This window comes from Microchirus variegatus (assembly GCF_963457635.1).
Source record: "Microchirus variegatus genome assembly, chromosome: 16".
In the NCBI taxonomy this organism is placed as follows: domain Eukaryota; kingdom Metazoa; phylum Chordata; class Actinopteri; order Pleuronectiformes; family Soleidae; genus Microchirus; species Microchirus variegatus.
This window is the reverse complement of record NC_139817.1, coordinates 15,015,483-15,031,894: the sequence shown is the minus strand read 5'-3', so window position 1 is coordinate 15,031,894 and position 16,412 is coordinate 15,015,483. Positions and strand designations below refer to the sequence as shown.

The 16,412-nt window shown below is 40.1% G+C and overlaps 1 protein-coding gene across 1 annotated transcript in view; it reads right to left on the bottom strand.

The window, feature by feature from the left end:
* LOC310938596 (5-hydroxytryptamine receptor 4) overlaps window positions 1–13,767 on the bottom strand; it is a gene marked incomplete at both ends in the record, with an annotated part of 28,385 nt that extends 14,618 nt beyond the window's left edge. The window contains 5 exons of the mRNA XM_083903121.1: window positions 9,159–9,823; window positions 11,535–11,688; window positions 12,146–12,346; window positions 13,315–13,515; window positions 13,745–13,767. Coding sequence (XP_083759247.1) covers window positions 9,159–9,823; window positions 11,535–11,688; window positions 12,146–12,346; window positions 13,315–13,515; window positions 13,745–13,767 — 1,244 coding nt within the window. The remainder of the gene's footprint in view (window positions 1–9,158; window positions 9,824–11,534; window positions 11,689–12,145; window positions 12,347–13,314; window positions 13,516–13,744) is intronic.
* Window positions 13,768–16,412: the final 2,645 nt, after the last annotated feature.

Below are 16,412 nucleotides of genomic sequence, written 5' to 3'. Positions count from 1 at the left end.
ATGTGTATCCTCTCTATGTCTCTGCTATAGGCCCTATGACGAGCAGCAATGAGATCATTTCCGTAACAGCTGAAGACACAAACCATGTGGGATGTCATCACTATACGACCATATCTTCTTTATCTTAATTATTCATCACATTTGAAGTGTCAGGACATTATCATAAATGCTATTTATGTAGTGAATAATCTAGCTTGTGTGTAAAGGTGAGTAGGAATAGTGACCCCATTCCCACTATAGTCAACCTAAACCGGTTTAATCCCAGGTTTAAACTATTTTTGGACAAAATGTGCTTAAATAGACATTGAATCCCAGGATAAATTACTCTGTAATGCACATGGGTTTTTGTTAGCTTCTGCTCATTCCAGCATTAGTGAGAACTCAAGACCCTCTTACCTAAACTCTAACCTAATTTACGCTGCTCACTCTTCACCTAACTTCCTGTGCACTGGTCATTTTCCTGAGTGCATCAGGAAACTATGGTGGCCTTCACAGACCAAAAAGGACATCATTCTTCTTTGTTTATGAATTAAGTTTCCACTTGGATTTATGGCACAAGATGGTGGCCTAGTAGTCTTAATATTTAAAAACATGGGAGACCACAGACACAAGTAAGTTTGTAACTTCAATTTTAAATGTTTTTCATCTTGAGAAAGCACAGACTAGACAATCCAGTCAAAACGCAGGACCACACACTTGGCGCTTCCAGGTATTTGGGATCTCACAGAAACGTGCGTGATTTGACGTGACTTCAGAAATGCAATAATGAAGAAGAAGAAGAAGAAGAAGAAGTCATGGCTGAGAAGACGGAATCAACCTGGCTTGTACAAGTTACGGTTCTAAACAAAAGTATGCCACATCCATTTCCAGGTCAACTCGCAAGTTCTGCGAGGTTCTGCTCACGCTCCGATCACTGTTCCGTCGTAAAAATATCAAACATGTTTAATACCGAAGACTCTAATGGGTCCAATGACGTTAAAATCCTCTCACACTACACAATGATTTGGAAAGATAATCTGTTCAAATCAGCCTAAAATCAGAAGGGTCCATCCTCGAGTGTGGGGCTGAAAATTTTTCCTATTTTTAAGCAACTAACACTTACTCATACATATTTATGCATATTATACTCAACTTCAGCCAATAAACGCTCCTAAATGTCACATACTGGATGTTTAAAAAAGTGAGTCTAATCACCCGGGAGATCCCCACAGAGCCTCAAATCATATTTTAAGAAAAGCAAGTCTTTGTCCTTCACAGAAAATAGACAGCCTTAATTGAATTTCACGGAGCTGATTGGCCCAGGTGGAGCCATCCTACGGTTCAATTTGTCACCAAGGAAACGGCGTGTCAGCGACGGGAAGAGCGGAGCCACAGATGGACGGAGAGACTGGAAGAGAGATGAGTTTCATTTAGAGTCACAGATGAGTTACATCCAAAAACTGAGAAGAGACAGCAGCTGATGTCCTCCACACAAAGTGGAACGGGAAGCAGTCAGACAGTCTGGGTTTTGGATTTTCCATTAAGTTGTGTATAATTAAGACGTTTCCTTTTTTTTTGGCCTCTTGTAAAATAAAATATTCAAGCAATAAAAATCCCTTTTGAATGTAATGATTTGACTTGAGTAGCTGAAAGCAGGCTACACATGGAGATGTGAAGAAATGTGTTAATAGAAACAGGACAAATACCAGCATGTGTGTGTGTGTGTGTGTGTGTGTGTGTGTGTGTGTGTGTGTGTGTGTGTGTGTGTGTGTGAGGGAGAGATATTGAGAAAGAATCAACAACACCACAAATAGAAAAAAAACTGTGACTTCTCACTAAAAAAAAAGGGGAAGGAAGAGAAAAAGGATCAGCTGGAGAATTTCAAGTTTCAATCAAACGACAATGTGTCATACGTACATATCGTGTCGTGAATCACAGACTGGAGCGTTGACACTTTCTCAAGTCTGTCTGTCTAAAATCCAAGAGTCTGTGATCAACAAAAGCTCCGTGTTCTGGTTCTCATTCATTCATTCATTCACACACTCACTCACTCATTCACCTGCAAACCACCACAACCTGAGCAGGAGGAGCTGAGTCTGCCAGACTATGATGACTCTATCTGTCCGTCATGATGACGTGTTTTGCATCACAGTAGGGCAAATTTTGAAAATGGAAAACAGATTTTCTTACAACTCAGTGAAAATCTGAGGGAGGCGCATTTTCTAAAAAATACTACTGCTATTCTAGCAATACAAAGCCACATTCAAATCGGTGAAATATCCCTTTAATAGCATTATGACAATGAATGGAAATACTTGTGTGAGATGGCATAAAACCAAAAATTATGCAACTTGGTAGGATCTTTTTGTCACTTTCTGTTTAACATGTGCATCTTTCAAATTCCACATGCATCAGAGCATAAATCTTAAGTCCCAGTGGGAAAACAGGTGGAATGCTCCTTTTAATAAAACATTATTTCAATAATTTTATACTCGTGTTTGCCCTCATTGCTCATTTTCCTTCTTGCATGTAAATCCTGATGCACTGACAAAAATCTCCCTATAAGGACACAAACATTTTATCTTATCTTATCTGAGAAAGCATCACACAAAAACACTCAAGGAAAAACATGAAGATATTCATATGCAATTGTTCTTTGCGGCCAGATCGCTGAAACACAATCAACACAATCACACTTGATTGTCCGCGGATGATAACAGCGGCCGCGGCTCGGCTGTATGTGTGGAATTCAACAGGACTTAATGTCAGTGTGGAGCCGAAGGTGAAACTGGGACAGAACACACAGAAAATGATTAACTGCTACAGGAAGAGTTTGACATTTGAGTTTTAGCTTGTTATTTTTTCCCACAAGACACTTTCCCTTTGGCCTTTGCCCAAATGTTTCACCATGTACCACACCTCATTAGATTTTCTTGTTTCTTTATGGAGAAAAGTAGCACTCACTGGTCACTTTATTAGATACAGCTGTTCCCTTTCACGAAATGACCTCATATGGGTCAGCATCAACATACAACACGGACGGAGGGATATGGCTAGTTATCTATCTAGCATATGCTAGCCATCTACCATAGATGGATGGGGACCGTACCTATGTTCCCCGCTTTGTATGTGACCGGGGAACATAGGACCCTTTCTCTAACCCTAATCCTAACAATACCCTTTTTCAAAAAAAGGGTCCTATGTTCCCCTGTCACATACAAAGTGGACCTTTTCTGGGAAAAACGGGGAACATAGGACCCGGGGAACATAGGTACGACCCCGATGGATGGCTAGTTACCTATCTAGCATATGCTAGCCATCTACCATAGATGGATGGCTAGTTACCTGTCTAGCATAGATAGATGACGGCTGGTTAACTAGATAGATAGATGGCTAGTTAGCTATCTAGTGTAAGGTTTACAAGTTGTTTGTTTATATATTTGAGTTAAATTACAAAAAAGTTCTCTATTTACACATTTATATTCCTAATTATTATTTGCATATTTACATGTTCAAATACTGTAGTTACAGCAGCTTGTTTAACATTCTTAAATAATTAGCTGAATCTGCCTCTGTAGTTCTGACTCACATTTACCTGTCTAAGTCCATCTAGCTTCTCAGTGGTTGCTTCAGAGACATGTGATGCATAAGAGGGAAGTAAACAGGAAGTGCTGTTGTTGTGGAGCTGCTGAAGTGGAGAGAACTGTAAAGTGCTGCTTAAGAAAATATCCATCTCCATCTGGCTGTTTATTCATATCTAGAGTGACCCAACCACCACACATCAAACCCTCACGTTACACTAGCATAGAAAGATGCTAGTCATCTACCATAGATTGATGGCTAGTTACCTATCTAGCATAGATATATGGCTAGTTAGCTACATAGCATAGATAGATGGCTAGTTACCTATCTAGCATAGATAGATGCTACTTAGCCATCTACCATAGATGGACGGCTAGTTACCTATCTAGCATAGATAGATGGCAGCTGGTTAACTAGATAGATAGATGGCTAGTTAGCTATTTAGCATAGATAGATGCTAGCCATCTAACATAGATGGATGGCTAGTTACCTATCTAGCATAGACAGATAGCAGCTGGTTAACTAGATGGATAGATGGCTAGTTAGCTACATAGCATAGATAGATGCTAGCCATCTACCATAGATGGACGGCTAGTTACCTATCTAGCATAAACAGATGGCTAGTTATCTATCTAGCATAGATAGGTGCTACTTAGCCATCTACCATAGATGGACGGCTAGTTACCTATAGTTACCTATCTAGCATAGATAGATGGCAGCTGGTTAACTAGATAGATAGATGGCTAGTTAGCTATTTAGCATAGATAGATGCTAGCCATCTACCATAGATGGATGGCTAGTTAGCTATCTAGCATAGATAGATGGCAGCTGGTTAACTAGCTAGATATATAGATGGCTAGTTACCTATCTAGCATAGATAGATGCTAGCCATCTATTTATGCTAGAAAGGTATCTAGCCGTCCATCTATGGCAGATGGCTAGCATCTATCTATGCTATGAAGCTAACTAGCCATCTATCCATCTAGTTAACCAGCTGCTATCTATCTATGCTAGATAGGTAACTAGCCATCCATCTATGGTAGATGGCTAGCATCTATCTATGCTAAATAGCTAACTAGCCATCTATCTATCTAGTTAACCAGCCGTCTAAAATAAAGATAAATAGAAAATTAAAGCCGTCGTATAACTTTTTAATATCAACAAATGTCCAGTCATTGTCCAGTCGTTAAGGATGTAGCTCCTGTTCTGTGAAACGTGTGTGTGAAAGAGAATGGTTGGATTATTGGACCTAGAGTCATCCATAAAGCTCTGCAGGACAAAGTGGACAAGGCCAAGACACTAGCAGTGTTTTGGCAACATATTTTACACACTGGAGCTTTAAATAATTGTAAACGTTTAGTTTTCTCTCCAATCACATATTTTTTGACAGTGTTGCGAAACATTAGAAGATGGATTTTTGTTATTTGGCTCATCACCAAACAGCCTTGACCATTAGTTTGACCATTAGTCAAAAAAAAAAAAAAACACCTCTCCACTAAGTTGTCCAGCATCTTCTGGCTGAAGGGCACGAGGGACAGTGAGTCTGTATTTACTCAACAGTTTTAACCTATATCAGATGGTTGGGATGACTTTTCTACTAATCTGTACCAGTGGACACAACACATGGTCTTTGTTATGACTTTAATCACAAACAAGTGTCTACTATCCACTGCTCTCTCTCTGTCCCTCTATACGTCTCTGTCTCTTTCTGTGTGTGTGTGTGTGTGTGGGGGTGTGTGTGTGTGTGTGTGTGTGTGTGTTTGTTTGTTGTTCGAACCACTCAGGACAACAGCCTCAGGAGTGTCATTGTTATCAGTCAGCTGAGCAGAAAATCACAGTGAGTCCTATTTTTACAAATGAACAACCTGCTAACTTATATCTGTATTCATTATTATGCGCCCATTGCAGCTAATTATCTTTCTGTTATGTTATATTCAACAATAGGTCATCGATCAAGAGGATTAAGATTAAAACTATAAAACTGGGCAAAAACTGGAAAATCTGCACGCATCAGGTTTGATACAAACAGTTGTATCAGCCAATAAAACTTTTTCAAGGAGATTATTTTTAAAATCCCAAAGCTAATTGACCATATCTTCTACTCCATGTGATGGTGCGCTTAGTCATAGGTCATAAATAAAGAAATATAAATAATCAAATGTGAGTATTGTAGGGAATAAGACATTTAGTTCCAGGCATACAAAAACATACAAAGAAAAAATATTATTATTGTTATTACAATTTAATAAACAGTTTGGCCTTTTCTCCAGTCCAAGTTTAACAAACTGACTTATTTTTGGCATGTGCATGCACAAAGAAACATTCGCACAAGACAGAGGACACTTTTTTGTATCCTTAATAGAACCACACACTACTGAGAGAACACCCTCCTACACACACACACACACACACACACACACACACACCATCTGCCCACAGACATGGCCCGAATGCCTGGAGCTCCCTGACAAAACAATTTGACAGGATTCCTCCAGTAATTTTCAGTTTCCAGTATCCTGCCAGTGGTAATCTGATTGTCTGAATCTGCTTTGTGTCCAACAGATTTTCTCAGACAGGACATCAGATTGGAATTAACACCGTTGGTCTTTCTGTTTCCTACACACAGGGGCAGGAAGTCCAGAAATGCACACAGACTGTGACTTCAGAAACTTCAGACACCACCACACACACACACACTCACACAGACATAAACACAGCATCACGTGACAATGAGAAAAGTAATTGCTTTAATAAGAGATAATAAAACTATGTGAAAGTTTGTGTTTTTTATTGTTAATCTCACTCACATGCTTCAGCTTGTCCATAATTTGTATAATCAGTTGTGTGTATACTTAGGCAGAGGCACTTTGAGTGTGCGTGTGGTCCAGGTATTACTAATGTTGTTCACACTTAGGGGACTTGTCTTCCTTTTTAAGATGAAGACATGTTTAAAGGTTAGGCTGAGGTGAAGTTTGGGGTCAGGGTTAAGATTAGGCCAGTTAATTAATAAAGTAATTATGGCTAAGGGCAAGGTAAGTCTCCAGGAAATGAATGTAAGTCAACGCAATGTCCTCTGAAGTCATGGAAACTAGTGTGTGTGTGTGTGGGGGGGGGGGGGGGTATGTGTGTGTGTGTGTGTGTGTGTGTGCGACAGCCTTTGTTTCAGTCCGGAGGCGAAGTAGTTGTGTTAAAGTGAAACAGTGCAGACACAAGCATGTCACCTCCTCCATCATCCTCCGCACTCAGTGGAGCTGAGAGCACAAACACAACCATCAACTAAATTACCACTATTAACGTCAACAGAAACCCCATTGGAACAACAACAAAAAGGAAAAACACAAAAAGTGTTGGACTTCCATGTTTTAATGTATTATATATACAAATCTATATTAAAAAAAATAACCTGAAAGGAAAAGGTGTGTTCTGTTGGAAAATGTGTCAGTGTTTGACTGAGGGACCTTACACAAGACATAAATACAGAGTTAATTAAGTTATGAATCAGGAATAATGTCAGATGCTTATCTAACTATAACTCAGATTAACAGTCTGACATGCTAACGTTTGTACAATATAGGCTAACAGGGGTAGGTGATTAACTGACTTTTAACTGAAAAACATGTCTCTAACTTGGCTAAAAACGTCTGTACAATATATTTTTTTAAACTAAAGAATCTTGATAAAATACATTTGTGACTTTAGAATGACATCACCAGTTTCATTCTGGAGAGCAAATGATTTGCTAAAAAGTTATTTTATTTTTCTGTCCAGCTACAGCTGTTCCTTGTTGAAGGTTTTAAAAAAGTTCAAAAACAATGTAGATGTTTTAAAAAAACACTCCGCAGGTATGTCCAAATCTTGATTCCTATCTACTAAACATTCCTGACATCATATATTATACAGAATCTTTTAAATCTGCTAATTCTCAAGACTGTACGTTTTGTGTTGTTGTGATTTTCCTGGTCAAATGTTCCTGAGAACCACAGCTGCTTTGACAATGAATATTAATGTATCTTCAGATCTAATATCAGGGGAAGATGCATAATCTAAATCAAGGGTTCTCAAAGTTGTGATACCTGAGGGCCAATTTAGGAACCCAACATTGGACTGAGGGCCGCCAAAGGAAAAATAACAGAAATAAATCCCATTTGTAATAATATTAATGACCAGATTGCAGTTCTACAGTTTACACTTATTGGTCTGTATCCAGTAATGTCCAATAAACATTTAACAAGCTTAGTAGCTCCTGGATTAAAACTATCAACTGTAATTCATTGCGGGCCGCCAGAAATGTTTCTGCGGGCCGCCATTGGCTTGCGGGCCGCACTTTGAGAACCAATGATCTAAATGATACCTAATAACTTAATTAATACTGATTTACAACCAAGCACAAGGCTGGCTGAGAGCAAAGGAAATATTTTATTATAATTTTTTTAATATCTTTAAGGCCTAGTGTGGAAAAATCATTGGTCTAAAGGTCTAATACACTCACGTTTCCCTTTCCCTAGTGTGTCAGGGAACTACGGTGGCCTTCACGTACCAGAAAGCACGTCATTTTTCTTTGTAAGCATAGTCAATCCTGCTTCAAAAGCTACAAAAAACAATTATAGTTTCATTTTATTTTTTGCCATTAAACCCTCCTAAATATTATATATATTATAGCTCTTTGGGTCAATATTTTTGAATTGGTGGAATAAAAAAAAATGTAGTTTGTTGTAATTGTTGTGTCTCTTCTACTGTCCTATTCTATTGTACACTTCTACAGTGCATCAAAGGTCATCTAAATACGGAGGAAAAACAAATATCCCACTGGCACAGTGAGGTGGAGAGAGAGACGAATGAGCCTGGCTCTCCGTAGCTGAGAGAGCTTGATTCCCTCTTTGATGGATGTTTAGCAGCGAGGACAGCAGGACAACACACATCAACACACTCTCCCCCCAGAAGTGACGCCTGTCATCAGTCCAGAGAAAGGGCCGTGCCGTCACAGTGACAAACGATGTGATTACGGTTCTGCTGTTAGTAATAAATACGTTGTAGTCGAGTGCAGAGTGTGATATTGCACAGAACTGTTTCTACTGGCCAACCATGCAAAGTCAGAAGATTAATGTCACCAGTGAGTGTGCCAAAGTCGAAAAGGAACTTGGAACTATACGCTGGGGGGAAAACAACATCAACCTCCCTGGCTTCGACACAGTGAGTGAAATATGGCGCGTGTATTCACAGTTCCGTGGTGCAGCTGTAGCAAACACGTTGAACAGATCAAGGGACGTTATTTCATTTATAACTTCAGTTTCAAAAAACATTTTGCACTTTCCCAACAAAGCTTTTAAGAAGGAATTTTCTGTAACTGACTTATTGGGGGGAGGGTGGGGGGGAGTCAACAAAAATATTTTATTGGCTAAAAAGCTGTCCAAAAAAAAACCCTCCCACACCCGATATGTGGTGGAAGGAGTTGGGGATTGTGTCACAGCTACAGAAAATCTGGAATTCCGTTTTAATCGTAACTGAAAACGTACATTTGGAACTAGATGCGTGTTTTCTTATTTTCCCCCGTACACATAATGGCTGAAGAGACGTTGTGTAAATGTGGGTGTGTTTACCTCAGTGCCATAGACGTGCCGTTGACCGACGCGGCCGAACACGGTCTGTAGGTCTGTCTGTAGGAGCAGCTCCCCTGCCGCGCGTACCGCTCATCCCCACAGCAGAGGATCACCAGGAACGCCCTCCGGAACGCCCGGTTCAGGAACGCGTACAGGAAGGGGTTCAACCCCGAGTTAATGTACCCGAGCCACAGCCAGGCAGTCCACAGCTGCCACGGCACTGAGTAGTGAATGAAAGGGTCCACGATATTGGTGATGAAGAACGGCGCCCAACATAGGCAGAAACAGCCCATTATCACCGCCAGCGTCTTTGCCGCCTTAGTCTCGACGCGCATGCGACTGTGCGCCATGGGGGCCTGCTCTAAGGCAGGGGAACCCGGTGCTGTCCTGTGACGGCAGTGTTCTGACGGATCTGAGGACGTGGACGACCTCACGGTGACGACTTGGGTCGACCCGGTGACGGGAGCAGAGCCGGCACGTTGCAGCGTCTCTATCTGCCGCGCGTGGGTCATGGCGGTGACGTAAATGCGCTGGTAGGCCAGGACCATGAGGGCCAGCGGGACGTAGAAGGCCACAGCAGAGCAGATCAGGGCGTAAGGCTGGTTCACCAGGAACACGCAGCTTGTGTCGTTGGAGCCTCCCGTTAACGCTCGCCTCTCCTCGATCTGGACGGGAGAAGAAAAGCAAAAGTAGATCAAACCATAGACTGCTGGTTCGTAAGAGACCCTCTCTTTTTCCAACACATCATGGAAACAACAGTGGTCTTTGCACACCAGATTGGATACCCATAATATTGTTTGGGTATTTCTAAGCAGGAAAAGTACACCATGGCTGGATTATCTATGGTGGGTTGCTGCAGAAACAAGGCAGCTTCCATAAAATAGACCCGTGCCTAAAATACATATAAAAGGTAAATGTGCACTTGGAAAAAAAACCCGACTTATATTCAATTTCTGCTAATAAACTCTTGGCAATTACTGCTAAAAGATCATTTTTAAATGGATTATACTAACAAAACAAAAATTTGCTTTGGAGAGGCACTTCAGAATCAGAGTCACCTGAATATCCTGCAGATGACATTAATTATATTTGAGAGAAACATTGAGAAAAAATGTTTCTCATCCACTTGTGAAGTAGTCGGTGTTTGAACTTCTCATGTGATCTTGTGGCTTGCAGTTTTCTCCGCATACTCATATTTCCTCCCACAAGCAGAGGTTAATTTCTATCTAAATGTCACCAGGAGTGAGTTCAGACCAAGCAGTCACACTGGAACCTAATGTTGAATACATGTCACGATTTCCCAATAATCAGTTCTTTTGGCTTTGTGACAGTCAGCGAGTGAAAAGAAGTTTTAATTCTCTATCTTTTCCTCCTCAGAACAATAGTAGGAGATTTTTCCTTAATGATTACAGCGGTTACTGAAGAAGACACAACCATCGATCATAACATAACATATAGACCAAATTATGAAAACCTGGCCTAAACATTCTGGCAAACGCAATTCCAATTCCTTTGTAATATTTCTGTGACACATCGCATCAAGCCAGCTTAAAAAGACTGTGTTGTTTAGATGCAAGCGGGCGAAATGCCGAGCGAAAAAAAAGGGAGACGTGTATTCCATTAAGTGAGGCTGAATGAATTCATCTCTCCCTAACTGCCCCTGGAATTCCTGCCGCTCTGAAATTACCTCACGCCAAAACCCATCCAAAGCAGGAGAAAATGCTTGTTGAAGTGGTGACTTTGCTCGCGGCCATAGAGCCTCCGTGGGGACGGGGACTCGTGTTGTGATCGCTGCATGTCATTGTCCCTGGGATTGGAAGCGTTATTTGAAACAGGGAATATTCGGGTTTGGAAAGGTTTCAGCATGCGTTCCCACAGAAAGAACGTCTCTCTCTTCAGGCATTTCAGGGAGGAACAGTGGGATATTTGTTACAATATACTCAAAATTTCCTTCATGCATGGTCGTAATGTGTTTCTTTGTATAATAACCTGCTATTTTGAAGCTTCTTACTGTTTCATTGCTGCATTAATAGCTCAAATCAACCATTAGGATGATCCAGTTGATGAAATAAATTATATTAAGTGCTTCGTTTAAAAAAATTAATAAATAAAAAAAAGTATCACTGCAGACATAATACAAACAGCCAGAAGATGAATATCTCAGCCAAAAATAGAGGAGACAAATAAGAAATAAACGTGTTCTCCCTGGGTCTTCCTTCCCACTGTTGAAAAACCCATGTGCAATGTCACTTGACCTATGAGGCTAAGCCAATTAAACACAATCTCACTGGTGGAAAACCTGTTTAAACATGGCATTAAATAGTTTTTTGTTTTTTTTTAATCATTTTACCAGTGGGAAGAATATAAGAAACTTACAATGTCCTCAATGCCGATGGCGTTCCAGCTTTGCATGATGGGTAAGAAGGAGATGAATGTTGGGATGAGCCAGCAGCTGCTGAGCATTAGTGCTACTCTCACCGGAGTCATTTTGTGTCTGTAAACCAGCGGCTGGCAGCAGATAGCGTAATACCTGGAAAATAAACACACACACACACACACACACACACACACACACACACACACACACACACACACACACACACACACACACACACACACACACACACACACACACACACACACACACACACACGGCAGTGTACAATCTTAGAAGCAATATTCCAAGAAACTGTACACATCAAAATTGGTTTAAAGCTAATTTTAGTCTTTAAATGACATCAGATAACAATAATAATAGTTATTATCGCCCTTGGTCTCCTGCAGTTCTTTTTTATGACTTTTCTTAGGAAGCTTGAGCTCAACATGAGAACATTTACCCAGAATCTTGTACTGCTGAGATACAAAAGAAAGGCTAAATTTCACTTCCGAAAGAAACCAAAAATGTATCCAACCCCCTTTAAAGACATTTAATATGTACCTTTTTACCTTTTATTTCATATCCCTGTCGAGAAAAAACACACGCAAACCTGTCAAGTGCAATGCAGCAGAGGTGCAGGATGGACGCTGTCGTCAACAGGACGTCGAGCGATGTTCGGATGAGGCAGAAAATGGCTCCGTACCTCCACTGGCCGGTGGTCAACTCGATCGCGGCAAAGGGCATCACGACCACGGCAACCAGCAGGTCAGCGAAAGCCAGCGACACGATGAAGTAGTTGGTCTTCTTCTTCCTGAAAATAGACCACTAAAGTCTCACTGTCACTGGCTTGTAATAGGCAAAATTTTGCCTCAACAATTCAATCTCTGGAGATGAACTTATGTCCCTGCTCACACTGGGAAAAGTGTGTAACTGCAACATGGTAATAGTAGGTTAATCATTCTATAATGGCAACTTATTTGTCATGCATTTTCCAACGGTAAAAACACAATGATACCACGTTTGGTAAAGAGAATCACTATAGGCACTACATGAAAATACTACTATCATTGTCACTCTTGACCAGCCGTTGTCATGGAAAGAGCATATTGAGCTGGTGCAAAAAGACAAAACAAAGGATCTATTTCCTCCGCCGCCTTAGGTCTTTTGGGGGCAAGTAAACAAAGTTCTTTTCTTGTTTTGTCTTATACCTCTGTGGTAAAGAGTGTTCTCCAGTTATGTAATACCACATTGTATAAGATTGTAGGTCAACCAGTGGATTATGAATCATTCCTACCACCAATGACATGTTGAGAATGTTGACCATGCATACAGACAGACCATTACATAAGTTCAAAAAACATTTCATTTCCTCTAAGTTGATATTGACTGTCTGTCTGGTTGTGAACAGATTCTGGGTTCTTTTTGGCAGAAGGTCATGTCGTAAAATTTTAATGTCTGTCAGTTCAGGAATGGTGCATTACTTGGCAGGTGATAGGTGTTACTCCACACTTCAATACAATAGGTTACATAAGGCATTCAGGATGAATAATATATAATAAATAGACTATTATTATCTAAAGTATGTTTAGATTTATGTTATATAGCATTTACTTCAGATGTTTTGTAAGTGCAGGCCCAAGATGTCATGCTGCAAAATAATGCACCAAAAATCAGATCTGCCAGTTCTGCACATACTAGTTTTAATGTTTCTGAAAGAACGGTCCGCTATTATTGACAGTGATGGTTTAAACAACAACAACAATAATCCTACGGACTCACCGTAGCTGTCTGTCCTTGCAGAGCGCCACCATGACCAGCAGGTTACCAAACACTGTCATGATAATAATGATGGAGAGGAAGATGGTGAGCACAATCGTCTCCAGTGAGCTCAGGAACTCCTCCTCCACCTCCTGCTCCTGCTGCTGCAGATGTTGTTGTTGTTGTTGTTGTTGTCCTGTCTTTATGATGTCATCCAACAAACTGCCAGAAAAGAAGAAGGAAACAAATACAAAAATATTTGGTCACGTAGCAGTTTTAAACTCCTTATATACATGTATTAGTAACACATTTGCATGTGAAAAGGCAACAAAAGCCAACCAAAATCATTTTTAAGGACAATATATATACTTATGTACACTTATACAAACATACTTAAGGGTGATATATTCATGAATCCTCCTCGATTTCACTCATAGGAACAAAAACTCACTGTTGTGGTGATGCTGTTGCCATCACTATTCATCTGTACTGGAGTAAGCATAGGAGAGTCCTCATCACCCCATGCTCTGGCCCTGAATACAAACACATTTAACATTTAAAGTGTAAAAACATCGATATTTGTGCCTCAACGGATGTGATGGAACACATGAGCGTGAAAGTGTGGGATATTTATAGGGCAAAATGGGCTGAAATAGGCAGCGGCTGATTCTGTCAGATTTCATCTGCATGTTAGTTTGTCTTCATAATGCAGTAATAGCCACGGTTCCCACACCTTGGTTGACATCAAATTCAAGGACTTGTCAAGGACTTTCCAGGACCAATTTCCTCTGCACCTGGATGGATGATTGTCCTTGGGATCTTGGTCAAAGTCAGACTTCGTAATTTTCTTTCGTGGAATTTTCATTTCTCAGGCATCGCGTCATTTGCTCTCTCTTGCTTAACCTTACTCGCTAATTGTTCTGTGTGGAATCTCACGTCAACAGCGGAGAGACAGTGGACAATGTCCAAAATGCTGCTAGTAATTATGACGTTTGCTCTGCTTAGCCCTAGTCTACATACATACAGTAATGCAGGGCATGAAACAATAGGTAGTGTCGTAGCAATGGATGGAGGCATTTTCTTATTTCTTGTTGTAAATGTAAGCACTTTCAATGACCAATGTCTGTTTAGGGCAGTTTTCAAAAACTTTCAAGGGCCTTGATATTTCAAGGACCCATGGGAACCAGTACCAGTAGTAAAATTCCCTTTTCTTTGAAAGGACAATCAGATTCCAGTTCTTGTAATTCCACCTCTGGTAAAGAATGATTCAGCAGTTTCTCTCTCTCTCTCTGTTGAAGGTCAGTCTCCTTGACCTCACAGCCCATATTTAACCTCGTAAAATAAGGTAAACATATTTATTTTTTACCAACGACAGCCCGAGGTAACGTTAGGACAAATTGTCTACAATAAGCAGAATTGATTTAATTTTGTGTTTTTAAATCCAAATATCATGAGTATTTGAGGCTGATTCCATCACGTACTTGTACATGTACTTTTTGTACATGTCTATTTATCTATCATAGTTTTTATTCTGTGTTTTAATCGCATACATTTGTGTTTGTATGTGATGTGAGAAATTTGGTGTTTAATCTCACTGGGATTTACCTGGTTGAATGAAAGTTAATAAGTAAATAATGTACAAGAAAAAAATAGATGTAATGATGGAATAATGAAGGAAAAAGCATTGACGAGCCTTGACAACGGGAATGGTATTAATCATGTCTTTTTTTGTGGGTTCACCAAACTTCAAAAATTCCAGGTAAACATGCAAATTTCAGTGTGAAAGAGACTTTTGCAAATCTGTATGTCTGCCCCATGAAAGGCTAAGGATGGATGGATGAATGAATGGATGGATGATGATGGTGCGGATGGGAGATCGGAGATTTAAAATGCCAACATTCACTGATTAGTAATAAACAACAACAAAAAAGCACAGATAAGACCGATAGAAACATCTTTTGTTTGGCGGACAGAACATTTATAGGGTGAAATTCTACAGCTAAGAACATAGTAGGTTTAAGAAATTCACTACACCACAATGATATGTGCATATATTTTCATTCTATATATATAACCCATTGTGGGAGGAAGTGACAGAAGCATGACTTGTGATCTGGGTCACCCTCAGACCGAGTGTCTGCATCAGAGGAGCAGCAGAAAGCCTTTCACCTGCACAGCCACTGTCAGCGCCTTATCAGCTTTAAGCAGCTCTTACGACATACAGTGTACGCGCTGCATCTCTGGCTCTTTATTACGGTTCGCCTCGTCTTATCGCAACTCCAGGGTCAATACAATAAATGTGAGGGCTCCTGTCGACAACACTTAACTTCCTGCTGCACGCAGGTCACCATTTACTGTGTGAGTGTATCAGCCACTCCAGGTATAAGGCGATGATGTAAGTTCACTGTAAACAACATCATTCACAAGACTGGTTATAGTCTGTCTTGTATAAAGTACCTTAAAGGTATAGTATCTTACCAGAAAATGACTTTGGAAGAAGATTACTTTTTTTTATAATATTACTTCAGTAAAAGTCTTAAAGCATATGACATTTACTGCACTTAAGGATCAAAAGTAATTTTTCCTGATATAGAATGGACTTCAGTTTTAAAAGTAAAATATTGAAAAATTCAGGAGTTAGGATTGAGCCGTGGTAGGGAAAGTTGTCTTTCAACTTGAAGGTTGTGGGTTAAATTTTTGGTTCTCCTAGTCTATATGTGTTCTTTAGCAAGGCACTTAACCCCATGTTGAAGCGTGCGAATGGGTATGATTTTATTTGGCAATGAGTAACAAAGATAGTTAGAGGAAATGTAGTGGAGTAAATATTGAGTTGCTAGAATATAAACAAAAGTAAAGTACAGATACGTGATTTTTTTTAAGAACAGTAAGGAAGTATTTGTACACTAACACTGGTTACTGGCACAGAATTGTTTGATTTATTACACCTCAGAATAGAGACAGATTTGTCTAGAAGTCCTGGAGAGACAGCTGTTCCACTTCTGATGTTATTTCATCCGTATATATACATCTCACTATAGTTGTGACAAGTGAGCCAAGAACTGAACTCAAAACAGAGCAAGGGTTCAGGGTGTTTTCTTTCAACATCTTCACTTTTGATG